This window comes from Hemicordylus capensis, chromosome 1 (genome assembly GCF_027244095.1).
Source record: "Hemicordylus capensis ecotype Gifberg chromosome 1, rHemCap1.1.pri, whole genome shotgun sequence".
NCBI lineage: Eukaryota > Metazoa > Chordata > Lepidosauria > Squamata > Cordylidae > Hemicordylus > Hemicordylus capensis.
This window is the reverse complement of record NC_069657.1, coordinates 198,615,543-198,643,261: the sequence shown is the minus strand read 5'-3', so window position 1 is coordinate 198,643,261 and position 27,719 is coordinate 198,615,543. Positions and strand designations below refer to the sequence as shown.

Sequence of the window (27,719 nt, the reverse complement as noted above, 5' to 3'; positions counted from 1 at the left end):
GCAAGAGGAGGGCAATTTTTGCAGATCCCCCATCTTTCTGTAGCAACCCTTAGAGTCAAATTTTTATGAGTGGCTGCATAGAAAAGGGGACATTGGTGAAAATTGCCCTTCCTCCTATGGTGCGTATGCAGCATTAGTCCATGTCAACTGATGGGCTTACTTCTGAGTAAACATATACATAATTGTACTACACGCATAGTACAAACATACATATTAATATCAATATTCAGTTACTTAGAATTGAATCCAGGACCTTCTAATGAACCATTGTAAACAAACTGGGGCAAAACATACCACCTTCTAGTTTTATTTAAATGTCCATATGCCACTTTTTGACTTTGCAGCCAAATGGCACACAACTATAAAATTTGCATCAACAATAACAATAATAAAAAATTCAAACTGTTTCTGATTAACATAGTCTGATCTAGTTCCTGCTCGCTTATTCTGAAGAACATCAGACTTTTCAAGTCAAGTTTCACAAATATGACATGCTGGCCCAGTTTAAACAATCATGGTTTCTCAGGCTGCTCTTAAGCCTCAGGCTTGTGAACCTCCTATGGTGTGAGTGGAGGAAGTTGTAAACTTGTTGTCCTCTTTGTACAGGTTTTTGTAGAACCTGTGATCTCTGAACTCAGCAAATCCCAGTTTGTTCCAGCCAGAATTTCTGAACAATCCCAGTTATAAAACTGGGACTGAATTTACCTCCTGACTTACACATGCAAGTGTTTTGACGTGCCAAACTGAAATGCTTTCTTGGTGATTTAAATCAATACACTTTGATCACCAAGGGTCACGTCATGAACACAATATCAACTAATTTGTATATATAAACAAGGATTTCATGAAATATTTTTTGATCCATAAAGGAAACACGATCTTAGAATATTTTCACAAAATCTCAATAAACTTCTTATGCCAATGTATTTGGTCACTAACTTTGGGCTACTGTGGAATGAATCAGGCAATACATTCCACAAAGGAAAATGTAATAGGTTTCAAAGCTTTCAACTCCAAAATACTTCTTTGGTATAATTTTAATGTATTTATGGCCTTAAAAGAGTAAATTTTCACAAAAGGCATTGGCTAACTTCCTAACAAAGCATGTAAATGAACAGCAGCTTCACACGCAGTGGGATCATCCCTGCAACTCCATGTGTTCCCTTACACACGTTTTTGTGCAATGGAGTGAGTGGGCACTTTCCCCAGAGTGCCCACTTTCCCAAAGCCCTTTGTCACAGAAAACACTTTACTGCCCTCAGCAATGCATTTCTGCTATGACAGAAGGCTTTGAGAGTGCAGGAGAATGCTTCAAGAGAAGTACCAGTTTGCTTTGTTGTGCAAAAATACATGCGTAAGGGGAGACATGAAGCTGCAGGGGTGATCTCACTCTGTGTGTGAAGCTGTTTAGTACGGTACATGCTTCATTAGTTGAGATGTCAGCCATTGATCTTCCAAGGGCACATGGAAACAAGCTTCATGTACAGAACATCTTCTGGATCAGAAACCACATGGACAAGGTGGTGCTCTGTGAGTGGTTACCATATCCAACATCTGAGGCTGTGCACATGGGCTCCCTTTCATTGCTGAACTAGGATTGTGAAGCTCCTATATGTTGATATATTACTTGTGTGTTAAGAGTGGTATAAGAACCTCCCCCCACCAAATTATTCGTGTATATGACTTGTCGATGGCTTAAGGCACAATATTTAACATGGATGAAAACATGATGATTACCTCTTTCCTTCAGAGGTTTAGCTCTGGCCACTAAGTCAGTCAAAAAGAAAACAGAAAAATGCTTAAGTCTTCGGTTTTGATCAGCTGTGAAGCAGTTTGTCAGTGTGAAATGATGAATGGATGGTATCATCAAATGCATTGTTCAAAACAGTCACAGAAACAGAAGTGTCAATCTCTTCTATACGTTTGTCCATCACTCCTGCACAGATGTTGAATAAAGGCAACAGTGTTTTCTTACCATTCACAATACAGTATATATGTCAAATGCAGTATATCGTCAACCTGGATTTTTGGTGTGCCAAACGTTTTATTGTTGTTAGATCTTCATCTACAGATGATGCCCATTCTGAACCTTTGAACAACTTGCTCCAAAGTTTCAATACCTTGAACAATCACACAGTTAGTTGATTAAGTGCCATAAAGTCAGTGTCAACTCTTAGTGACCACATAGATAGATTCTCTCCAGGATGATCTGTCTTCAACTTGGCCTTTAAGGTCTCTCAGTGGTGCATTCATTGCTGCTGTTAACAGTTAGTGTTATTGCTCCAAAAACAACAACCCCAAAACACACACCTGTTCAGACACCAATAAAAGGCAAGAAGTCATGGTAAATGACTATGACATCAAGGAATTCAACAATTTTATTTCAATTTGTACATATTCAATCTATGCATATTTTTGTGTGGTGAAACAATTTCATCTTCATCCTGTTCTCCTGACAAGGTGAACAGCAAGTGCATACAGCAAATGCATGCTCATTACAGCAGATATGGCTTCTGTGAGAATGAAAATTAACTAGCTTAACCCGCGCAGAGCATCTGCGTGCTAGTACTTGATTGCTCCTCTCACCCCCTGCCACAGTCCCCCTCACCTCAGAGATCTCTCCACCTTCACCTGAGCCACAGTCCCGCTCCTCCTCCATCCAATTGTTTCCATCCCCCTCACCCCTCTTAGTCTCTCCTCCATTTGATTGCTTCCATCCCCCTCACCTCCTCTTGGTCACGGCTGCAGCGTTGCTGGCACCTATTGGCCAAGCTGCAGCCCCCTATTCCCAGAGACCTCCCCACCCTCACCTGAGCCCCGTTCCTCCCCACAAGAGCAGCAGCAGCGGTTGACCAAGCCGTTCCTCATCATGGCCGCTCATTCCCCTCAGGCTGCTGTCAGGCCCGGACCTGTCCCTTGCCCGCCTGCCTCCTTCTGCCAATGGCCTTGGTAGTCACAAACAGCAGCAGTGGGTTGACTGGGCCCTTCCTTGCTGCCAATCGGCACAGCCATGGCGGCTTGTTCTCCTCAGGCCGCTGACAGGCTCGGGCCTGCCCCTCATCCTTCCTTCTTTCTCTCTTCCCCTCCCTTCTTTTTCTCTCTTTCTCTCTCATCCACTTGCTCTTCTCCTCTGTCTTTCTTGCCCTCCCTTCTTTCTTTATTTCTCTCTCCCTCCCTCCCTTCCTGAGTTAACAGATCTTGTTCATCTTGTTTCCTCATTGAATTCACACAATGGCAGCTCCTTCTCCTGAAGGGGCTCTTTCCTCCCTCACGACCCCTCTCTTCACAGACCCCTGTCCACTATCTATCTATCTATCTGTCCATCCTCTACAATCAAGAACATATTCTGACCAGTAACAATTGCATTCCAACTGTCCTTAACCATCACAGGCTCCTTCTCCCTATCTGCATATGGAATCCCCACTGCCCAATCACCATGGTGCCACAGGCTCTTCCTCTCTATCTGCATATGGAATCCCCACTCCCATGGGGAACAGAAGCACCATGGTGCTTCTGTTCTCACAGGCTCCTCCTCCCCAGGGTGGATAAAAATCAATGATTTTTTTAAAAAATAGGATTTTTAAAAATTTAAATCAGATTTTTTTTACTAAAATGCTTTTTGAGGGGAAAAAATCTATCTAAAGATAGTTTTCTATTTAAAATACAATATAGTCCAAAGGTTTTTCATCATGAAATAAGGATTAGTGTTTAATTATGTAGCATGAGGCTGTATATATACAATGTTTAAATTAATTCCATTAATCCATTCACAATGGGCAATTTTTCGATCTAGAAGAGGACCAAAAATGAAACCTTCATCTGGTTGTAAATATTAAGATTATACCAGCAAGAATGAGTCTTTATGTAAAAAAACCATGATTTAAATCTAGTCTTACTTAGTGATTTAAATCAATTTGATTTAAATCAAATCCACCCTGCTCCTCCCTATTTGCATATGGAATCCCCACTGCCCAATCACCACGGTGCCACAGGCTCCTCCTCCCTATCTGCGTATGGAATTTTCACTGCCCAATCACCATGGTGCTTCTGCTCACAAACTCTTGTGAGAGCTACCACATACAGGAATAGCCATGGGTACGCCTTAGAGAATTATATATATACAAGCCGACCCTGCACAGAGCATCTGTGCGCTCTTTGGGGCCAGCTACCTCTCTCTCTCCACCCCCCCCATCTCTGGCGGGGCCGAGTGCGGCGGCCGCCGCCAGCGGGCCGAGTCCCCCAGCCGCGGCCGCCAGCGGGCCGAGTCCCCCCGCCACAGCCGCCGCCGCAAGCGGGCCGAGTCCCCCCGCCGCCGCCAGCGGGCCGAGTGCCGCCTTAACATCCGCGGCTGGGCCAGGCGTTAATTCTCCTGGGTGCGCCAGCCAATCAGGCGCCCCCGCAGCCCAGCCAATCAGCTGGGCTGCCAGGACGCATTTTTCCCTGGCACACCCAGGAGAATTATATAGATAGATAGAAGATACATGTTAGTTTAGCTGCAGAACAGGCACAGAGGCTGTTCTCACACGCAGCCTAACTCAGGCTATGGAAGCTCAGCCTGTGTTAGGCTGCATGTGAGAACTGCCAAGATTGGGCCTGATCCTGGAGGGGCAGTGCCGCCTAGCCCAGCTTTTTAGCCCGACTCTTAGTCAGGGTTATGGCAGCGAGTGCTCCCTTAAACCAGGCTTCCTGCTCATGTGTCTCCTTGAGCCATGTTCGGCTCGAGAAGGCACAGAGATGGGCTCCTAGAGTGCCTATCCCCTGGGGGAATTCCCCAATGTACAGCGCTCAGCACATTGTGGGATACCTGGAGGCCAGGACATGTCGTCCTGGCTCTCTGAGAATGGATCATGCTGGAGTGCGGATGGAACTCCCAGCAACCTCAGTGTCTAGGAATTAAATCACTTTCTTTTTTATTACAGAGTTGAGTGTTTGCATGTTCTTGAGTCATGATTAGAGCCATAGAATGGATTTGTTTGAGGCCATCAGAAGAGACATACCTGTCTAGTCACTTTTAGTTTATAGTTTTAAAGTTTAAAGTTTTAAGAGTTTTTAGCTGTCTGTTAAACTGTTTTAATTATGTTAATGTTTAATTGTTGTGTTTTTAGATTGTGAACCACTCAGGGACTTGCGTATGGGGTGGTATAAAAACGTGTTAAATTAAATTAACTAATGAACCAATATTGGCCAATGTGAAGGGTAACTCTCCACAAATGTTAAGAGACCCACTGGGTCTCAATTTAAAAGATAGCCCTAATGGTGTAGAACAATGCACTGTTGCAAAATGATTTAAAATCACTTTCATGTAGCCCTCCTTCCATAGACAACAATGGAAGGAGTGCTGCCCAGAACCGATTTTAAGTAGTCATTCCACAGGAGCCTCACCATACTACATAATCAGGGCTACCTTTCAAGTTGTGCAGCAGTCCTGCTGGCTCCCTAATATCAATAGAAGGCTATCCATCATGTTGACCAGTCTTTGGCAAAGGGGACCAATGTTTTGGTCTGGACCAGACATTGGAAAGGACAGTGTTCCCCAGTGGGAACACAGACATTGGCAAGGACAGTGTTCCCCAATGGGGAACACTGACCATAATGTGATCCACTTCAGCATATATGCGAGTGGAGAATTGTCAAGGAAGTCCAACACAGATGCATAGGACTTCAGAAGCGGAAACTTCTCAAAAATGAGGGGACTGGTAAAAAGGAAGCTGAAAGGGAATGTCAGGAGTGTCAAATCACTCCAGAAAGCATGGGATTTATTTAAAACCACAATACTAGAAACTCAGTTGGAATGTATACCAAGAAGGAAGAAAGCTACCACGAAGTTCAGGAGGACACCAGGCCGGTTAGAGTCAGGAAAGCTATAAAAAGGAAGAAGACTTATTTCAGAAAATTGAAGTCCTGCGCAAATGAAGAGAACAGTAGGAACATAAACTCTGGCAAAAGAAATACAAGGAAACACTAATGGATTAAAAAAGGTTTGAGGAGCATATAGCTAGAAGTAACAAAGGCTTCCTTAAATGTATTAGAAGTAGAAAAATTGCCAGGGAGGCAGTTGGCCCCTTAGATGATGAGGCCATGAAAGGGATTATTAAGGAGGATAAGGAGATTGCAGAGAAGCTGAATGAGTTCTTGGCATCTGTCTTCACGGCAGAGGATACTGACCATATACCCTTTCAAGAATTGAGCTTATCAGGTTTAGAGGCTGAAGAACAGGGCCAATTTGGGGTGTCAAGGGAAGATGTTCTAAACTGTCTTTAAAACTAAAAACAAACAAATTGCCAGTGCCAGATGGTATCCACTCAAAGGTTGTGAAGGAACTCAAATGTGATATTGCTGATCTCCTAGCAAAAATATGTAACTTGTCTCTGCAATCAGGCTCTGTACCAGAAGACTGGAAAGTAGCCAGTAAAAATAACTCCTATTTTCAAAAAGGGATCCAGGGGAGATCTGGGAAATTACAGGCTAGTTAGCTTAACTTTGGTGCTGGGTAAATTGATGGAAAGCATTGCTGAAAGAGAACCAGCATGGTTTCTGCAAGGGCAAGTCTTGCTTCACTAACCTTTTAGAGTTCTTTGAGAGTGTCAACAGGCATGTGGATAAAGGTGATCTAGCTGACATAGTATATTTGGATTTTTAAAAATCTTTTTACCAAGTTCTTCACCAAAGGCTCTTGAATAAACTCAGTAGTCATGAGACAAGAAGGCAGGTTCATCTGTGGATCAGAGGGTAGGAATAAATGGACAGTTTTCACAATGGAAGGAAGTAGGAAGTGAGGTTCCTCAGGGATCTGTACTGGGACCCGTGGTCTTTAACTTGTTCATAAATGATCTAGAAGTGGGGTAAGCAGCCAAGCGGCCAAATTTGCAGATGACACTAAACTACTCAGGGTAGTGAAATCCACAATAGATTGTATGGAGCTCCAAAAAGATCTCTCCAAACTGGGGGAGTGGCGACAAAATGGCAAATGCAGTTCAATGTAAGCAAGTGTAAAGTGATGCATCTGGGGGCAATAAACCCAAATTTCCCATATACGCTGATGGAATTTGAGCTGTCAGTGACTGACCAGGAAAGAGATCTTGGGGTTGTGGTAAACACTGGACAGCTCATTCAAAGTGTCGACTTGGTGAGCAGCAGCTGTGAAAAAGGCGAATTCCATTCTAGGGATCATTAGGAAGGGGATTGAAAATAAGAATGCTCATATTATAATGCCCTTATTAAAATCTACAGTGCAGCCACATCTGGAGTACTGCGTACAGTTTTGGTCACTGTATCTTAAGGGTATTGTAGAACTGGAAAAGGTAAAGAGGGCAACCAAGATGATCAGGGGCATGGAACACCTACCTTATGAGGCAAGGCTACATCATCCGAGGCTCTTTACTTTGGAAAAAAGGTGACTAAAGGGAGAGATGATAGAGGTGTATAAAATTATGCATGGAGTGGAGAGAGTGGACAGAGAAATTTTTCTCCCTCTCTCCCAACACTAGAACCAGGGGTCATCCCATGAAACTGAAGGTCAGGAAATTTAGGACTGACAAGAGGAAGTACTTTTTCACAAAGTGCACAATTAATATATGGGATTCTTTGTCATGGGATGTGGTGATAGCCACCAGCTTGGATAGCTTTAAAAAGGACAAATTCATGGGAGAACAGCTATCAGTCGCTACTAGTATGGTGGCTGTGGGCCACCTCCAGCCTCAGAGGCAAGGTGCCTCTAAATACTATTCGTGGGGGAGCAACAGCAGGAGAGAGGGCATGTCCTCACCTCTTGCCTATGGGTTCCCAAGAGACATCTCATTGGACACTATGTGAAACAGGATGCTGGACTAGATAGGCCTTGGGCCTGATCCAGCAGGACTGTTCATATGTAAGTCTTACATTGTCATAACTTGCTTTCTTATACATATTTTATTTGTGGGGGTTGTGTCATCTTCACCTCAACAATATTTAGAGTTCATGTTTCTCGAATAACAGTAACCATCAGGTGATGTTAGCACCAACAGTGCTGTATTAAATTGGTCAAGGAGTGATCTGACCAGAATCTTCCAAGAGAATTTAGCATGATACACACCCCATATTTCAATACTAATTCAGATGTGGTCTCTTACCTAGCAATTGGTCAGAAATGCAAAAATGTACTTTACGTGATCACTCATCATTTCTCAGTTTACCGATGTTCAGAATGATGTATTTGAAAGTCTGTTTCCCAGGATGGTGAATGGTACAGACAATGAAATAACAGTAGAGACAACTGAAATCAAATAAATAGATAAATAAATAAATAAATAGATAAATAAATAAATAAAAATAACTGATTATGTCCTTCATCTGCCAAGATGCTTAGGATCAACATCCATACAGATTTCACCATAGAATATATAGTTCTCTCTGAAGGCTAATGTAAGGCCCTTCAGAAGTATCCACCTTTGAGTGTTTCCTTTTGAACCTCTGTGTGTGTGTGTGTGTGTGTGTGTGTGTGTGTGTGTGTGTGTGTGTGTGTATGATATGTTGATAAACATGATCTGTGGCAGGTTATTGTAGTAGTGGTGTTTGACTGTAAAACTTAAGTTATTTGACTGTGAAGTCCATCCCCATGCATTTCATCCACTCTGATAATTGGGTGAGTACAATCAGTACCCACTCTGGTAAAAGCTTCCCAACCACCACCACCCCACATTAGAACAGTTGTTGTTATCATCTTCTGCCATTATGTTGGTTGGTTAGTTCTGAAAATAAATAACTGTAATGTTGGAATATTTGTTATACGGAATTTAAAAGTTATATAATACCAAATATATATACATGTATATGTGTGTGTGTGTGTGTATGTATATATGTTTTCACAACTATTCATTCTCTGTCTCTCTTAGAAGCATAGAAACTGCAAGTTAAGACAGTCACTTTAACTTCTGTGCACCATATAAACAAAGACTTTATACAGTCTCATATGTTATGTTGACTTTACAAGTTAGGTTTAGTGTACATTTTGCCTTCGTCTTCCTACTAGGGAGGCATGCCCATTTCCTTATAAGTAAGCCAAAATGGATATGCTTCTCAGTAACTTTCTTAGGGCAGGTTCAGACAACTCATGGAAAATAAGTAGGAGGTAACCAGAGGTTTCTGGCAAGCGCAAACTCCTGCGACTTGCTGATATTTCCACCCACTTTCTGCATTGTGCAAACTCTGAAGTGTCAGGTGGACAATATTGGATTCCCTCCGCCACTCGACATTCTTCACCCAATTTAAAATGTTGGTTATAGAGGTTGGGCAGCAGAGGGAACCTGACATTGTCCACTGAATACTTCTGGGTTCGCACAACACAGAAAGGGGTGGAAGTACCGGTGAGCACTGGGAGTGTGCGATTGCTGAGAACCTCTGGTTCCCTCCTGCTTACTTTCCATGGGTTTTCTGATCCTGCCCTTAAAGCCTTGCTAGCCTGCTGGAAAAGAAGCTAAATAAAATGGCTCCCAGCAATAACATGAGGAAGCATTCCTTCAGAATAGGAACAAGCAAAAAGAGAAAGAAAGAGGAAGATGGGAAAGTTTGTTTAACTATTCAAGTGCTGGAGTGCTCTTTGACATTTATCAGGGAGCAAAACTACATCTATAATATACAGTTGCAGCTACAGTAATTTAATATATATCAATTGAATTAAAACTGTTGATCTCCTTGATGTCCAAGATTTTTTTTACCATGAGTTCTAACCATTTATTGGTGACTGAACAGATTTTTTTTTAGGGATAACACTTGCTGCATGAACGTTTCCAGCTTTTGCATTACTGAAACTTTGGAGTCAAATATCTCAAATTGCACAAAGGCATCTGGTTTCGGCATCTGCATATAAAGGAGATATGTAAGTGATGATACAATCATCACCAAAATTTTAGAACACCAAAATTCCAGGTTGATCACATTGGCAATGGACTTATAATGGTGGTCCACATGATACACAATCTAATACCAGCATTTCCCCTTCTGCTGGGCTGCTGCGCATATCTAACCCCAGCAGAGCTGCACCGGAGCACAGATGCACATCTTGGAAATGCATACCTGCACATGTGCAACAGAGCTTCCATTGAAAACAGTGGAAGCTCTGTCACATATGTGCAAGTGTGCACTTCTGAATCATTGCACAACTGTGCTCTTGTGCAACTCTGCCAGGACTAGATTTTACATGGAAAGAGCCACTTTTTTTTTTAATTGGTGGAAGAGAAATAGCCACTGATCTAAATTTGATAAAGTACTCAAGGATTAAATCCTGGCCCATCAAAATCAATGGAAATAGTACATTTGAACATAGTGTAAGGTAGAACTGCTTTCAAGTAGACAAACCAATAGCAATTTTAACATTGACTTCAGAGGGATATAGATTGTACCTTCTGCCTTAAACCCCATTTGTTCAAGGTGTGATTGCTTTGTGAACTCACAATTTAAAAAGTATATATTTAAAAGCAGCATCCAGGGAAAATATGCTATACTTAAATAGCATATTATTTCTAGGTGTTTATATACCAATGCCAGAAGCCTCTGAGCCAAGATGGGTGAGCTGGAGAGCTTGGCTGCTAATGAAAACATAGATATAGTGGGCATAACGGAAACCTGGTAGAACGGTGAGAACCAGAGGGACATTTTTATTCCTGGAATACAAATTCTACAGAAAGGACCGGGGGCGGGTGGATGGAGTAGCACTGTAGGCTAAAGAAGGGACAGAATCCAACAAGCTAGAAAACATAGGAGGACCGGAGTCCTCTACAGCAGGGGTCCCCAACCTGCGGCCCTTCAGATGTTGCCAAACTACAATTCCCATCACCTCCAGCTACAACCTATTGTGGCTGGGATGATGGGAATTGTAGTTCAGCAACATCTGGAGGGCCACAGGTTGGGGACTCCTGCTCTACAGGAACATTATGGGTAACAATAAGAGGGCTGAAAGGAAATGTGTTACTAGGGATACACTATAACCCTCCAGATCAAGAGAGTGACTGAGAGTGACCTGAAGTTGGAGAAGCAAATCAGAGAAGTGTCAAAGAGAGACAGAGCTGTAATAATGGGTGACTTCAATTACCCTCACAAATTCATGTGTGGGTACTGACAGAGGCACCAAATTTCTATACATGCTAAATGTCTGTGCCTTAGAATTTAGTCGTGGAACAAACCAGAGAATGTGACATTGGACTTAATCCTGAGTGGTGCCTGGGTCCTTGTGTGAGATGTCAGAGTTGTAGAACCATTGGGGAACAGTAACTAAGCATAGTTTGATTCAATTCAGTTTATATGTGAGTGGAGCATTGCCAAGGAAGTCCAACACAGATGCATTGGACTTCAGAAGAGGAAACTTCTCAATGAGGAGACCGGTAAAAAGGAAGATGAAAGGGAAAGTCAGGACGGCCAAATCACTCCAGAAAGCATGGAAGATATTTAAAACCACAGTAATAGATGCTCAGTTGGAATGTATACCAAGGAGGAGGAAAGGTACCACCCAAGCTCAGGAGGGGCAAGCGTGGCTGACAAGTAGAGTCAGAGAAGCTCTTCCTTCAGAAAATGGAAGCCATGCCCAAATGTAGAAAGGAACATAAACTCTGGCCAAAGAAATGCAAGGAGACAATAAGGGATGCAAACAGAATTTGAGGAGCATACAGTTAGTCAAGGGGAAAACTTCTTTAAATATATCAGAAGCAGAAAACCTGCCAGGAAGCTGGTTTTTAAAACGACAGTAATATATGGACCCTTACATGTTGAGGGCGTGAACTGGATTATTAATTCAGACCCTGAGATGATGAGGGCGTGAAAAGGATTATTAATCTGGATAAGGAGATTGCAGAGAAGCTGAATGAGATTTTCCATCAGTCTTCATGACAGAGGATACTGACCATATACCCACTCTGAGCTTCTCAGGCTTAGAGGCTGAAGAAATGGGCCAATTTGAGGTGATGAGAGAGAATGTTCTAAACTGTCTTGGAAAAACAAAAAATTGCCAAATCACCAAGGCTAGATGGCATCCACCCAAGAGTCCCTACAGTCAGGATCTGTACCATAGGGCTAGAAAGTAGCTTAATGAAACCAATATGAAAAAAAGGAAGGGGGTGGGTGGGTTCAGGCTGGTTAGTTTAATTTCTGTGCTTGGTACATTGATGGGAAGCATACTTAAGGACAAAATGGTTAAACATATAGAAGAACAGGCCTTGCTGAAGAACAAGTATGGCTTCTGTAAGGGAAAGTCTTGCCTCACTAACCTTTTGGAGTTCTTAAGAGTGTCAACAGGCATTTGGATAAAGGTAATCTGGTTGACATAGCATACTTGGACTTGCAAAAAGCTTTTTTACAAAGTTTACTCACCAAAAGACTTTTAAGTAAAGATATGCAGATTAATTCAGCCTTAAATCAATTCAAGTCAAACTGGGGTGATTCAAGTGTTTCTACCTTGCATTGAATAGCCCTTAAAATAAAGGGCCCACTAAGGGGTATAATAGAATAACCCAATTTGACTCAAATTGATTTGAGTCAATCAGGAAGACCAGTCCTCCAAAGCAGACTGATGCGCTAAGTCTGGAGTGGAGGGTAGGTCTACCTGCCAACCAGTTCTCCCCCCAAAAGCAGTGCCATTTAGAGGTCCCCCTTTCCAATTCCCTCCGTAAAAACAGGCCTCAAAATGGCATTCAAATGGATTCAAGGTTGATTCATCGCAACAGCCTGCCAAGCCAAATTCCAAAATCTGATTTGTGCACACCTCTACTCTTGAGTAAACTTAGCAGTCATGAGATAAAGGGACAGGTTCATTTGTGGATTGGTAACTGGTTGAAGGACAGGAAACAAGAGGGTAGGAATAAATGGGAGTTTTCACAATGGAGGGAAGAAAGAAGTGGGGTCCCCCAGGGATCTGTACTGGGATCAGCGCTCTTTAACTTGTTCATACATGATCTAGAAGTTGGGGTAAGCAGTCAAGTGGCCAAATTTGCAGATAACACTAAACTATTTAAAGAAAAGTTCTGTCGACGAGTTGGTTTTGACTCAAGGCGACCGTAGAGCCATGTGGTTTTCTTTGGTAGAATACAGGAAGGGTTTACCATTGCTATCTTCTGCACAGTGTGAGATGGGAAACTAGAAGTGTGAGCACTGTAAGATATTCCCCTTAGGCAATGTAGCCGCTCTGGGAAGAGCAGGTTTCAGGTTCCCTCTCGGCTTCTCCAAGATAGGGCTAAGAGAGATTCCTGCCTGAAACCTTGGAGAAGCCACTGCCAGTGTTCTAATTTTTTTTTCATCTGTGTGCGGAATGAGTTTTGTTCTGGGTGGAAGTATTAAGGCAGTGTTGGATACACACATTCAGAGTGGGACCTCAGGCATTCAGAGTGGGACCTTTCTGATTAAACCTGAGTGGGATCTAAAATTAACTGAGCAGACATCAAAAAACGTGTGAGCGTGTGCACACATGCATGCCTTAGAGGGAACAGTAGCTGCTGCCAGTCTGTGAAGACAATACTGAGCCAAATAGACCAATGGTCTGACTCAGTATATGGCAGCTTCCTATGTTGCCTTTCAGCATCTTCCTATATCGCTGCTGCCTGAAAACATACCAGCAGGGATTCAAACTGGCAACCTCTTGCTCCCTAGGCAAGTTACTTCCCCACTGCACCATTAGGTGGCTCTAAACTATTTTGAAATCCAAAACAGATTGTGAAGAGCAACAAAAGGATCTCTCCAAACTGGGTGTCTGTCTAAGCTAGATGAGTGGGCGACAAAATGGCAAATGCAGGTCAGCAAGTGTAAAGTGATACATGGCAGCTGAGGAAAAGGCAAATTCCATGCTACGGATCATTAGGAAGGGGACTGAAAATAAAACTGCTAATATTATAATGCCTTTATACAAATCTATGGTGCGGCCACATTTGGAGTACTGCGCATAGTTCTAATCAACCATATCTCTAGTAGAGAATATTCTTGTAATAGGATACCGAAGACTGCCAGTCCTTGGAAACCACTTTTAGATCACTAAAAGTTGAGAGCAATCGATGTTGCGTTACAAAGCAGAGAATGCACAACGGTCACGTTTGACATCTTCGGGCCCCCCAAAGTATCCTGACACGGCAAGCAGCGTTCCGACATCTTAACTGTGTATTCTGAAGGGAGGGGGAGGGGAACATAAGCGCAGCCTCTCACTTCTCCTCCCCCTCCCGAGAGCCGCTGTCACAAACACTGAGTGACAGCCGAAACGAGGGAGATTTCAAACCCTGCTGCGAGCTCTTGGGTTTCTCCCATGGAACTCGAGGGTCAACCAGGCCTCTCCCCACGGGAGGCAGAGAGCGGTGCTCCCGGTTTCTGCCTCCAGAGAGCCACAGGGCCGGGAGGACTCGAGACCGTGAGCAGGGCGAGCACCGGCCCCCCGCGTTAACAAAGCTCTCGGGGCTGTAGCGGGTGTGTCATCTGCCCCCGGCACCAGGGACGCGCGTGTGGGGGGGAGGCTGCCTCGGTCGCTAACCGAGCCCCATTTCTCGGCCGGTGACTGACGCCGACCCGACGGGCGGCCAAGGCCTCGCTCTTTTCTCCGGGGCTCGAGCCCAGCAGAACAGGCCTCGCTCATTGTTTCTCACCCAAACCCTGGCAAACAGGAAGCCACCTCGGCAAGGCGGGGGGGGTGAGCAGCCAGCGGGTGAGCGACAGGAAAGGCGAGCCAGTGAGCGCCTCGGCCACAGAGTGCCTCAGCCAATGAGCTCGCGGGAGCGTAGGGAGGCGGGAGTTCCGGGCTGGCGGGCGGGCTGGCAAGTAGGTGGTGGTGTCGGCCGGGCCCCCTCTTCCCCGCTGCAAGCCCCACCTTTCGGCTTCCTCGCACCGTCAATCAAAATAGGGGAAAACCCCGGAGTGGGCTCTGGGCCGTAGCCGCCACCTCCACCACCGCTGCTGCCGCCGCCACCACCTCCGCTTCAGCCCGCGCGCACGATAAGCATGTCCCCCGCGGCGGCCGCCTAGCCCTGGCGGCGGCGGCGGCGGCAGAAGCGAGCGGGGCCTGCGCGCGAGAGACAGCCAGCGAGAGTCTTCCTCCCTCCCTTCCTCCTTCCTTCCTCCCTTCGCTCCCTGCCTGCCAAACAGCCAGCTAGCCAAGCAGGCAGAGGCTCCCACTGCCGCCCGCTCTCACGCCATGACCGGTACGTACAGGCCGCTGTCCCTGCCACCGCTGCTACTCCTGGTCCGGCGGGCGTGTGTCTGCCTGCGTGTGTGGCACTGACTGAGAGCAGCAGCAGCAGCAGGAGGAGCAGAACCAGGGGGAGGAGGGAGAAGAGGGGCAGGGGCAGCAGCAGCGGCGGCAGCAAGAGCACGGGGAGGAGGAGGAGGGGGAGGAGGAAAGGGAGGAGGGGGAGGGCTCCTCTGCGCGGGAGGGGGAGGGAGGCAGGCGGGCAGGGCGGGCTCCCCTGCGCGGGAGGGAGCGTTGGGGTTATGGGGAAGGGAGGGGGCGAGCGCTCCCGTCAGTGAGACGCTTCCCCTCCCCCAACCACTGTCAACCCCCCCTTCTCTCCCCCCCCCTTCCCGTTATGCCCGCAGCTCCCGAGAAGCCCGTGAAACAAGAGGAAATGGCTGCCTTGGACGTGGACAGCAGCACCCACGGCGAGTATCTGCAGCACGGAAACGGGGCCTCTGCAGCCACTTCTGCCGACGCCTCTGACGAGGCCGGCACCCCCCAGGTAAGGGCAGGCGGGCCGGCCTGTCAAACGCTGCTCGTCCGGCCGGGGACCTCCCGCCCTCCCAGCCCGGTGGACACGTCGTGAGCGCCGGACTCGGTGGCGCCTCCGCCGCTTCCTGTGAGCTACGGGGGTGGTCGGGAATGGGGGGGGGGGGAGAGAAGCTGAAAGGCTGCCGAGCGCCCCGCACTAACCACCCCCCCTTCCCCCCTCCCGCTTCCCCGCCCTCCCTGCCTCCCTCCGGCCGAGTAGGACACCCAGCCGTCGCCGCTGGCGCTTTTGGCGGCTACCTGCAGCAAGATCGGGCCGCCGTCACCGGAGGAGGACGACGAAGCTTCTCAATCTGCCGGAGCGGTAAGTGAGCCCGCCCCGCCGCGCTCGCACGGCCTGCCGGGGGGAGAGACAGCGCAGATCGCCCGCCCGCCCGGGGGGAGGGACGGGAGACACCGCATAGCACTGCCCGCCCGCCCGGGGGAGGGACGATCGCAAGGCCGACCTGCCAAAGCGGGGTCCCCAGGCTCCCCTGCCTCTCCAGGAGGAGCCGGGCTCCCTGGGGGAGGAGGCATTGGGACTTCCCCCTCGCCTCCCATCGCGGCGCCTTTCCTTGCTTTCAAATGGGGGGGGGGGTGGAGGCGGGAAGCCTTCACTCTCCTGCTCAGTGCTCCCCCCACTCCAACAGGGAGGTATCTGTGTTTTCGACCCTGAAACGAGAACAGCCCCCCCTTTCCTCCGCCTCCTGAACGTTAGCTGTCACCCCGGAACCCCCTCAACTAAGCAATTACACAAAATGAAGGCTGGGCTGAAAGAGAGGATTCACTTTAAGGGTAAAATGGCTGTTTGAAAAGCAGCCCATGCTACTAACGGAAGCTGGCTGTTTTGAACGCAGTTTCTAAGCGTAGTTAATTGTGCACTGCGGATTATGAAAGTTTTTGATTACTTTATACCTTTTATATGGAATCCAAGCATTCTTGAGAGTGCTGATTAGTTTTGAGATGTGTTTGGTAGGGATCTGCTGTAGTTAAAAGTGCTTTTTGTGCAAATGTATTAACCAGCTAAATAAACAGACTGGCATTTGGGGAGTTTAAAGCTCATGTTTTAAATAATGTGTATGATGAAATGATTTCACCTTTAAGTTAATCTTTCAAATTTTCTTAACGTGCTTGGTCATGGCAGGTAGCAGAAGTGGTGAAAATAGCAAATTTCAAGTTTGCTTGTAATGGATGATACAACAGACAGTACCTTTAATGCTGTTTCAAAGATTTGTTGGTTTTCTGGTGGTGCTCCAAATCTATTAGGCTATAAATGGCTTGAGTGCAAAATTAAAATGATTGTGGAAGGAAGCTGAGTATTTGAACTTGTTTGAAATTAGAAAAATACCACATTAGCGTTAGTGTGATTTCAGCTGCAGTCTTTTGCACATGTGGGAGTAATCCCCATTGCATTTAGTAGGGTTTCTGAATAAAGATGCAGAGGATCACACTGCTCATCTACATTCCAGTGTTGGCTTGAAAAACTTAACTTTTGAACTGAGTTATTTTGCATTTAATGTTCACTCCTTAATTTAATGTACACGTCAGTTCCCACTTGAATGCTCCTAAGCCACATAAACTTCTGTGGTGTTTAAAAGCTGTGCTATTGGATTAAGGATTGTAATTTTACATAGTAGAAATAAAGTATTTATTATCTCCATAACACACCAGGAAGCTGAGATGCAGTTCAGGTTAATCACTTGTCCACAGTCTCAGTGAGGTAGTGTCAGGACCTGGAATAGAAATATTAACTTGCTCATCTGTGTCTTTCCAAATATGACGCAAAGGAAAAATAATGCAGCAATGTGGTCTCAGTTTCTCAGATAGCCTGAAGCTTAAAATTTTCTATTCTATGATAAGCTTATTAAAATAGGAACTAAAGTGGAGGACATCAAGTACTTAATTTTATAGTGATCTAGACTTATAAAATGGGTGAGATAAAAATACACAATCAGAAATTTGCTTTTTAAAAAGTATGTTTAAGGCAGGGTGGAGTCCAGGCAGGTAGAAAACAGGTACATGGAACAGACTACAGGTGGTGGAAATATTTTTTGCACAGAAAAGCTTCCACTAAGGTTCTTCCTTTGTAAGTATCTATGCAGTGGGAAATACTGGGATGTATTGTTCGGTGGGTGGTAGGGATAGAACTTTAACTATATCTCTCAGTGTGCTATTCTCAACTTTGTGTGTTTGAACCTGACATAGGGTATAACTGTTACCCACATTGATTACAGAAATCATGGACCTCTCTGTGTGTTTCTGCACAGTGATACCATTAAAAAAAATGGATGTAGAAGTTGAGAGTGGGAGAAGAACGTTATTGGTGTGAATCTTTTGAAAGGAGTCTTCCATGGCCTAGAGTTGATACTTTAATATACACCTATTAGGGTATTCTTTACAGAAAGGATTTGGTGCATGTGGAAGTGCTGACAAAATAGCAGCAAAACCATGTCATTTTAAAATAAGCCTCTAACTTCTAATGCTCTTAATAATTGGAAGAGAGATAAGAGAGAAAGTGATAACACTGACAAGAGATACAATGGAATCTTTACCAAATTACCGATTCAGCATATTGCAGTGTCACTAAAAGTAATGATTGGTATATGTGATGACTGGACAAAAAGGAAGTGAAATTTGTTTTAGTCCCTTAACTGATATGTGCCACCCTGTCACCTCAAGTTTCTAACACAGCAAGATAGAAAAGACTTGAAACACTCTCTTGCTTTAAAAGGATTGAGTCAATTAAATACTTTACAACTTACTAAAATGTATTCTGTTTTAAATTCAGACTTGGTCATGGTTATTGCAATCTGCATTTCTAGACAACTATATTTGTCTATTTTTATTCACATAAATGGGGTAGTACCCACGCTGAGTATAGTATTCTGAGGTCTGTTTGGTGAACACTTAGGATATGGCCTTCTCCATAATATCCAGGCTGTTAAATTTCCTTCCCTAGGAAATGCAGCCTGCTTGGTTTTTAGGTAGGTATTATAAACCTGTTTATTCCACCACATTTCTTTCTGGGTTTTTTTTGTTTGTTTGTTTGTTTTGTTTTTTTACAAAGTTGAGGAGGGTTCTTGGCTTTTGCTATTAGCTATTTGGCTGCTATATCAGTTTTAATATTATTTTATTTAGTATTTTTATTGTGTTTAATTTTCAGTTGTTTCAGAGTGTGGTTTTTTAAAACCAAAAGGCAGTATAGAATTTTTTTTATTTACACACATTTTGCAACAAAGATGCTAGTATTCTCTGACCTGACCTGAGAACCTATTTAGAGCTAGTTAAGTAGAGAATGTTTGACACTATTCAGGTGTCACGGCTGTTTGGCCATTGTGTAGGTCTTTGAACTTATGTGCCCACCCCGGTTCCTTCTCTCATTTCCTGATTTGCCCTGAATATAACTTGCCGTGACATTCAAATCATGCAGATAGAGGTTTCCAGGCAAACCAGAATTGGAAACATCCGGTTGAACTGAGTTTCCAGTTGTGGACTGGAGGCAACTTATTGTTCATGCAAACCATTGTTTGTCTGGTTCAGATGTAATGGTAAGCTGGTTTGCCACAACCCAGGCTACAACAGGCCCCAAAGACCAAAATGAATAAATTGATTTGTTCCTGGTAGAGAGAAGGTAAAGGTAAGTGTTCCTACATCCTTCTGGCCAATATAAACAATTTTGATAGAAATTGCGTGAGATTTGACAAATCTAAACCAACCACAAATCCAAAGGATCTTCAAATGTTCATTTACATTCACTCCACATACTAAAACCCTTAAAAATTAAAACTTTTGGAAATTAGCCTGTATCATCTAGATTACTGGGAGATGAACATTACAAACCCAGGGTAACAAGTTGCCTTATTCCAGATACATCTACACAATACATCATATTATTAAACAAATTCATTTACTTACAGGTCTGCCTAATCTATAAAGAATAGAATATTTTTGTTTACCAAATTATCCAAATTGAACATTCTGAATTTAAGATGACCCCCTTATAAAGTAGAAGTTAAATACAGGTTATACCTGCATTTACTTGAAAGAAACAGAACTCTGAACTTAAGATGACCTCCTGATTTCTAATATTTAAAAACTTGGAAAAAAACTAGTCTTGGATTCAGGTAAATACAGAATCTGAGAATTGTCTTAGTTTTGCTCAGGTATCATCATGACTTCTAATACCATTTTTTGTGACCTTGTGCCTGTTAAAGCTACACATTACACTAGGCACATCATTGGTTGAGATGTGCTTAATTTTATTTGTTAAATAGTAAAAGGGAGCAGCATATGGACTTGGACCACAGCATGGGGAAGGGAGCTTGGCCTTAACTCCATTGCAGTCCTGATCCAGACTGGACCTTCCATGGCTGCTATTTAGCAAAGAAGAACAAAGCATGTCAGAACCAGGGCCAATGACATCTTTAACAGAACATTTAGTTTGGGTCTCAGTCCAGCAGTGAAACTGGACTTCACAAGTCAAGAGTCTCTGGACTCTGAGGTATGCAGAAAAGTATTAGTTTGTAAATGAAAAGAAAAGAGATCCAGAACACAGACTGTGAGGATTGAGCACCTCCCTGGACCAGGGAATGTTGCAGGTATGGATATGGAGTGGCAGGGGGAAGGAAAATGGCAGCAAAGATGCAAATTGACCTTATTGAGTTTCTAACAGCTTAGAATATCTTGGAAGTGTGGAATAGGGTTAGAGAGAGAGAGTGAATGTTGTGAAGAATTTTTCAAGTCATCTCCCTGTACGATATGATGAGGTTATAGGAGGGAGGAAAGGAGAAAAGTACATACTTTTTTTCACTCTACAGAAATATCACTTTTCCTCTCCTTCCTTATAAGAATAAAGGGCTGATATTCAGGGTTGACAGCTAGCCCCAAACCTGTTCCCTTAGTGCTATTTAGCACAGCAGGGAAAGGCTTCAGGAGGGTAGGAAAGAAAATAGTAATTGCCTTTTCTTTCTTCTTGAGACATTTTTCTCACCACCACCAGCGAGCTCCAAACAGCACTATAAGACTCACTCACTGGCAAGAATACTCTTGTAAAGGACTGGGGGATACAGTGCAATATTTTGTTGCAGGCCTACTTTCTTTCAAACTTGATCTTGTATCTTTATTTTTTTAATTAAATGCGGCAATCCACAGAAAAAGTAGTGGCTTCTGCATATTGAGGGCGGGGAGACAAGATTCGCCAGGCATGCAGAAAAATATTAGATCTACAAGGCCTGAGCATGCTTTGTCATCCAGGAGCCATAGAACGTTGAGGGTTCTTAGTTGGAAGGAAAAGTGGAGTGGGTCAGTGGATTGGCCTACTTGAGATCCTTATAAGATCTCAATGAGATCCTACTTGAGAAGCAAAAGTTAAGGACGGGATGCATGCCTCCTAACATGTATTCTAACATACAGCATAGAGCTTCTTGACCACCTAGGCCTGAAACTGAGCAGAAACTACAGAGATTTCACCTGTTCTAGTTCACCTGAACTATTTCGAATGGCAGTGGGGTGGGACGGGATTTCTCAATTGTTCCCTCTCATATTAATTCCTCATGGTTTCATAATTTGTTCCTCTTATTTGAGAAATTAGTGGTCTTGCGCTAACTAGTAGTACAGAGAAACATTCACCCACAGACAACCTTTCTGCATTCCTGTGTATGGAAAGGAAATTTTGTTGGTAAACTCAAAGGAGAGAAGAATGCCAAAAAACTCAACACCTGAACATGTTCACTACCCTAAAGGAAGCATGAAATATGGTTAAGGTATCAGTTGCGTGGGGGTGGGGTGGATCAGGAGAGAGAATATTGCCTGAGTAAGCCCCTACCAGCTTGGCGGAGGGAGACATTTTTTAGGAAACTGAATGTGCAGCAGCTGTGAAAAAGGTCAATTCCATGCTTGGAATCATTAGGAAAGGGATTGAAAGCAAACTACTATATAATATTATAATGGCCTTATACAAAACTATGGTTCAGCCACATTTGGAGTACTGCATACAGTTCTGGTCACCATACCTGAGCAACCAAGATGATCAGGGGCCTAAAGCACCTTCCTTATGAGGTAAGGCAAGAACACCTGAGGATTTTTAGTTTAGGGGGGGAAATGACTGAGAGGAGACATGATAGAGGTCTATAATATGCAGCATGGTGTGGAGAAAGTTGATAAGAAATTTTTCTCCCTCTCGCATAACACTAGAACTAGGGGTCATCCCATGAAACTGATTGCCAAGGAATTTAGGTCCAATAAAAGAAAGTACTATTTAACACAATGCATAATTAACCTATGGAATTCTCTGCCTCAAGATGTTCTGACAGTCAACAATCTGGATGGTGTTAAGAGGGATTTGGATAAATTCATGGAGGACAGGTCTATCAAGGGCTAATAGTCTGATGGCTATAGGCTGCTTCCAGCCTCGGGGGCAAGATGCCTCTAAATACCAGTTACAGGGGAACAACAGCAGGAGAGAGGGCATTCCTTCAGATCTTGCCTGTGTTCTTCCCAGGAGCATATGGTGGGCCACTGTGAAACAGGATTCTGAACTTGATGGGCCTTGGGCCCGATCTAGCAAGGCTGTTCTTGTGACAGATGTGCCATCAATTGTGAATCTCATTACCTTTTTTCTTTTCTTCCTCACTCACTCATCCACCCCTTAGTCTAGTTTGTTTTAAGATGTTAGGAGTTCTTCTGTTATTTCTGGATAGAAACTCTACAGAAAGGATGGTGGGGTTGGGTTGGGGGCAGAGTCACACTGCACGAGGAATAGAATCCAACAAGCTAGAAAACATACGACCGGAGTTTTCCACAGGAACATTATGGGTGTTCACATAATTACAATACGACAACTAATTACAACATTTCAATACAAGGACGGAAAGGAAATGTGTTATTACGGACTTGCTATCGCCTTCTGGATCAAAACACTGAGAGTGACCTGGAGTTGGAGAAGCAAATCAGAGAGGTGTCAAAGAGAGATGGAGCTGTAATAATGGATGACTTCAATTACCCTCACATAGACTGTGCAAATTCATGTGCGGGTATAGGCAGAGAGACCAAATTTCTAGACATGCTAAATGACTGAGCCTTAGAACACTTGGTTGTGGAACCAGCCAGAAAGAGGGCAACCTTGGACTTAATCCTGAGTGGTGCCTGGGTCCTGGTGCGAGATGTCAGAATCTTAGAACCACAGGAGAACAGTGAGCATCGTGTGATCCAATTCAGTTTATGTGTGAGTGGAGCATTGCCAAGGAAGTCCAATACAGATGTGTTGGACTTCAGAAGAGGAAACTTCTCAAAAATAAGGGGACCAGTAAAACGGAAGCTGAAAAGGAAAGTCAGGAGGGTCATATCAGTCGAGAAGCATGGAACTCATTTAAGATCACAGTAATAGAAGCTCAGTTGGAATGTATACTAAGGAGTAGGAATGTAGGAATGTATACTAAGCTCAGGAAGATGCCAGCATGACTAACAAGTAGAGTCAGGGAAGTTACAAAGTGGAAGAAATCTTCCTTCAGAAAATGGAAGCCCTGCCCAATGTAGAAAGGAACATAAACTCTGGCCAAAGAAATACAAGGAGACAATAAGGGATGCAAAAAGAGAGTTTGAGGAGCATAGATAGCAAGGGTTAATTCTATAGTTGATGATTCACGAGGAGGTGTGAGCGGGAAGTCCATATTTGTTTATTTGTTGTGAATGTTAATGTTGTTATTGTTAAAATTAATAAAAATTTAATTTAAAAGAGAGAGAGTTTGAGGAGCATATAGCTAGAAATGTCAAGGGGAATAACAAAAACTACTTTAAGAATATCAGAAGCAGAAATTCTGCCAGGGAGGCAGTTGGACCCTTAGATGATGAGGGTGTGAAAGGGATTATTAATTAGGATAAGGAGATTGTAGAGAAGCTGAATGATGAGTTCGTTGCATCTGTCTTCACGGCGGAGGATACTGACCATATACCCACTCCATAACTGAGTTTCCCAGGCTTGGAGACTGAAGAACTGGGACAATTTGAGGTAACGAGAGAGGAAACTATCTTGAAAAACTAAAAATTGCCAAATCACCAGGCCCAGATGGCATCCACTCAAGAGTTCTGAAGGAACTCAAATGTGAAATTGCTGATCTCCTAGCAAAAATAAATAGGAACGTAAAAAGCTGCCATATATTGAGTCAGACCATTGGTCCATCTAGCTCAGTATTGTCTGCACAGACTAGCAGCGGCTTCTCTAATGTTGCAGGCAAGAGTCTCTCTCAGCCCTATCTTGGAGTTGCCAGGGAGGGAACTTGGAACCTTCTGCTCTTCCTAGAGTGGCTCCATCCCGAGGGGAATATCTTGCAGTGCTCACACATCAAGTCTCCCATTCATATGCAACCAGGGTGGACCCTGCTTAGCTAATGGGACAAGTCATGCTTGCTACCACAAGACCAGCTCTTCTCATTCCTCTTCTCATCAAATAACTCATAAAATAAATCTCTCATCAAATAACTCGTCCCTACAGCCAGGCTATGTACAAGAGGACTGGAAAGTAGCTAATGTAACTCAAAAAGGTATCTGGGGTGATCTGGAAAACTACAGGCCAACATTTGTGCATGGTAAATTGATGGGAAGCATACCTAAGGACTAAATGGTTAAACATATAGAAGAACAGGCCTTGCTGTAGAACCAGTATGGCTTCTGCAAGGGCAAGTCTTGCCTCACTAACCTTTTGGAGTTCTTTGAGAATGTCAAGAGGCATGTGGATAAAGTGTACTTGGACTTCCAAAATGCTTTTGACAGAGTTCCTCACCAAAGGCTCTTGAGTAGAGATGTGCAGATTGAGTCAGCCTCTGATCAATTTGAGTTTAATCAGGGTGATTTAAGTCTTTTGACTTCACATTGAATTGCCTTTAAAATAAACAGCCTGACACAAGGTCTAATAGAATCACCCATGATTCAATTTGAGTGATTCGAGGTTCATTTGTCGCGACGCCAAGCCAGGTGTTTTCGACAAATCAATTTGACGATTTTGCAATTTGACCTTGAATCGAATTGCAAAATCTGATTTTGTAAACACCTACTCTTGAGTAAACCTACCAGTCATTGAAAGAGAGGACAGGTTCAATTGTGGATTGGTAACTGATAAGACGGAGGTACTGTTGGTCAGTAGGAGAGCCAATCGGGATGAGGAGATTTTACCGGTTCTGGATGGGGTTGCACTCCCCTTGAAGGAGCAAGTACGCAGCTTGGGGGTACTACTGGACCCGGCTCTGCTTTTGGAAGCTCAGGTGGAGGCGGTGGCCAGGGGTGCCTTTGCACGGCTTCGGCTGGTGCGCCAGCTGCGTCCCTTTCTCGAGAAGGCAGATCTGGCCACGGTTACCCACGCCTTAGTCACGTCGCGGCTGGATTACTGTAACGCGCTCTACGTGGGGCTGCCCTTGAAGAATATCCGGAAACTGCAGCTAGTGCAAAACGCGGCAGCGAGGGTTTTATCCGGAGCTGCCCGTTGGGAACATATCACCCCCATTTTGAAAGAGCTGCACTGGCTGCCGGTTCGTTTCCGGGTCCAATTCAAGGTGCTGGTTTTGACCTTTAAAGCCCTAAACGGTTTGGGCCCGGGGTATCTGAGGGACCGCCTGTTCCTACGGGTTGCTGCCCGCTTGACAAGGACATCTGAGGGGGCCCTGCTCCAGGTGCCGACAATGAGGGAGGCCCGGCTGTCGTGCACTCGGGACAGGGCCTTCTCTGTTGCTGCCCCCAGACTCTGGAATGCTCTCCCAGTGGCCATTCGTTCCTCGGACTCCATCACGGCTTTTAGAAAGCTTTTAAAGACTTGGCTTTTTACCCAGGCTTTTACATGATCGTTTTCTACTGCAGCTTCTATGTGTTTTTATTTGTTGTATTTGTTGTATTGTTTTTATGCCTGTTTTTATGTTTTTATATTTTTAACATGATGTTTTTATTGTCTTTTTATTGTATGTTTTTAACTTTTGTAAACCGCCTTGGGGTTATCTTTTTAACGAAAGGCGGTATATAAATGCAAAAATAAATAAATAAATAAATAAATAAATAGCTGGGTGAAGGACAAGAAACAGAGGATATGAATAAATTGACATTTTTCACAATGGAGGGAAGAAAGAAGTGGGGTCCCCCAGGGATCTGTACTAGGACAAGTGCTCTTTAACGTGTTCATAAATGATCTAGAAATTGGGATAAGCAGCAGCCAAACTTGCAGATGTTACCAAATTATTTAGGGTAGTGAAATTGAAAACAGATTGGGAGGAGCTCTAAAAGGATCTCCCCAAATTGGGTGAGTGGATGAATGCAGCAAATGTGCTTTAGTGTAAGTGTAAAAATGGCAAATGTAAAAAGTTTAGTGTAAAATTCGCAAATTTTTAGTGTAAAAATGGCAAATGCGGGTTAGTGTAAGCAAGTGTAAAGTGATGCATATTGGGCAAAAAAACCCAACTTCACATATGCACTGATGGGGTCTGAGTTGTTGATAACTGTCCAGGAGAGGGTTCTTGGGGTCGTTGTGGACAGCTTGTTGAAAATGTCGACTCAGCTGTGGAAAAGGTAAATTCTATGCTAGGAATTAGGAAGGGGATTGAAAATTAAAATGCCAATTTTATGCCTTTATACAAATCTATAGTTTGTCCGCATTTGGAGTACTGCATACAGTTCTGGTCACTGTATCTTGAGAACATTGTAGGACTGGAAAAGGTGCAGAAGAGGGCAACCAAGATGATTAGGGGCCTGGAGCGCCTTCCTTATGGGGCTAGGCTACAGCATATGGAGCTGTTTGGTTTGGTTTCCGGGGGTGGAGGCATGATAGAGGTGTATAAAATTATGCATGGAGTAGATAGAGTAGACAAGGAGAAAATTTCTCCATATCTTACTACACTAGAGCCAGGGGTCATTCCTTGATACTGCAGGCCAGGAAATTTAGGACCAACAAAAAGAAGTACTTTTTCACACACTGTTTAATTAATCCATGGAATTCCCTGCCATGGGATATGGTGATGGCCAGCAGCTTGGATGGCTTTAAAAGGGGCTTGAACAAATTCATGGAGGACAGGTCTAACAATGGCTGCTAGTTTGTTTGTGATAGGCTACCTCCCACCTCAGAGGCAAGATGCCTCTGAATATCAGTTGCAGGGGAACAACAATATGCCTTCAAGCCTGTTGGCCTCTCAGAAGCATCTGGTGTCCACTGTGTGAAACAGGATGCTGGACTAGATGGTCCTTGGGCCTGATCCAGTACAGCTGCTTAGATGTTCTGCCCACAGAGTCCTAGGTGGAATGGGGGTGGTGATTGGAGTAAAAGTAGTTCCTTTATTCCTAATTAATCACCCTTCCCTGGACTCCCTAAGTTTTAGAGGAAGCAGAGCATAACAGTTTAAAGTATCATGGAACGAATCTGAAATCATTGGGACAAAAGCTGTTACAATAGACCCCTCCCCTGCTCAGTGCTTGGGTTCAGGGCTATAAAAGAAGCTTCCTGTTCTTCTAGCCACAAACCTCAGTCAGCATGTTAGGGTGATTGCTACAAATGCTGGAATATAGCATTGTGCTACACTGCTAGGGTTCAGGGCTAGGTGAGCTGCAAAGTGCTCATCAGTCTTGTGGTGATGTGCTGTGGGAGCAAATTTCCCAATCTTTCACCTGCCACCCATCCTTCAGTTCCTTGTGGGAATCTTCATTTAGCAATGGAATTGCTTCATTGTATGAATAAACACCAGCTCTTTTTCTGCACCGTCATAAAGTTGGACAGTGTTTTCTTGAACCTGGAGATAGCCTTTTTGAATTAGGTGGACAGGGTATGCTGCTGTTCGCTTACCTAAAGTAATCAGTCTCCTCCTCCAGCCACACTTACCTTTTCTGCCGATTTTTTTCTATTTGTTTGGTTGCTTGCATGTTTTGAAGTGTCTTTTGCTTCATCTTGCTATCACCCTTCTCAAATAACTCCTGTCTGTTTGCTGAAACTGTTCCTCTCACTCCCTGCGCCATGTGGCGGCCTCCTTTATTTCTCTTTACTTGCCTTGCCCACCCCCAC

The 27,719-nt window shown here is 44.2% G+C and overlaps 1 protein-coding gene and 2 long non-coding RNA genes across 7 annotated transcripts in view; 1 reads left to right on the top strand and 2 right to left on the bottom strand.

The window, feature by feature from the left end:
* Window positions 1-279: 279 nt before the first annotated feature.
* LOC128332548 (uncharacterized) lies at window positions 280-27,719 on the bottom strand. Its single transcript, XR_008310684.1, has 2 exons — window positions 27,540-27,719; window positions 280-1,936 (listed from the first exon to the last, which is right to left on the bottom strand). It is a non-coding gene; the product is annotated as an uncharacterized LOC128332548 (long non-coding RNA).
* On the bottom strand, window positions 1,945-16,794 carry LOC128332552 (uncharacterized). Of its 4 annotated transcripts, XR_008310688.1 has the most exons (4): window positions 15,146-15,206; window positions 6,563-8,251; window positions 5,800-5,861; window positions 1,945-2,310 (listed from the first exon to the last, which is right to left on the bottom strand). It is a non-coding gene; the product is annotated as an uncharacterized LOC128332552 (long non-coding RNA). The 4 variants fall into 4 exon arrangements; XR_008310687.1 differs by lacking the exon at window positions 1,945-2,310 and having other exon boundaries at window positions 2,361-5,861; XR_008310686.1 differs by lacking the exons at window positions 1,945-2,310; window positions 15,146-15,206 and adding an exon at window positions 15,959-16,794 and having other exon boundaries at window positions 2,361-8,251.
* The window catches only part of SP3 (Sp3 transcription factor), a 30,825-nt gene continuing 17,817 nt past the window's right edge, over window positions 14,712-27,719 (top strand). Inside the window, exons 1-3 of one of the 2 annotated variants that reach the window (XM_053266830.1) lie at window positions 14,712-15,137; window positions 15,532-15,671; window positions 15,921-16,022. In XM_053266830.1, the coding sequence (XP_053122805.1) occupies window positions 15,131-15,137; window positions 15,532-15,671; window positions 15,921-16,022 (249 nt within the window). In that variant the 5' untranslated portion in view covers window positions 14,712-15,130. Of the gene's footprint in view, window positions 15,138-15,521; window positions 15,672-15,920; window positions 16,023-27,719 lie in introns of those variants that run through there. The other variant, XM_053266822.1, reaches the window with a different exon arrangement.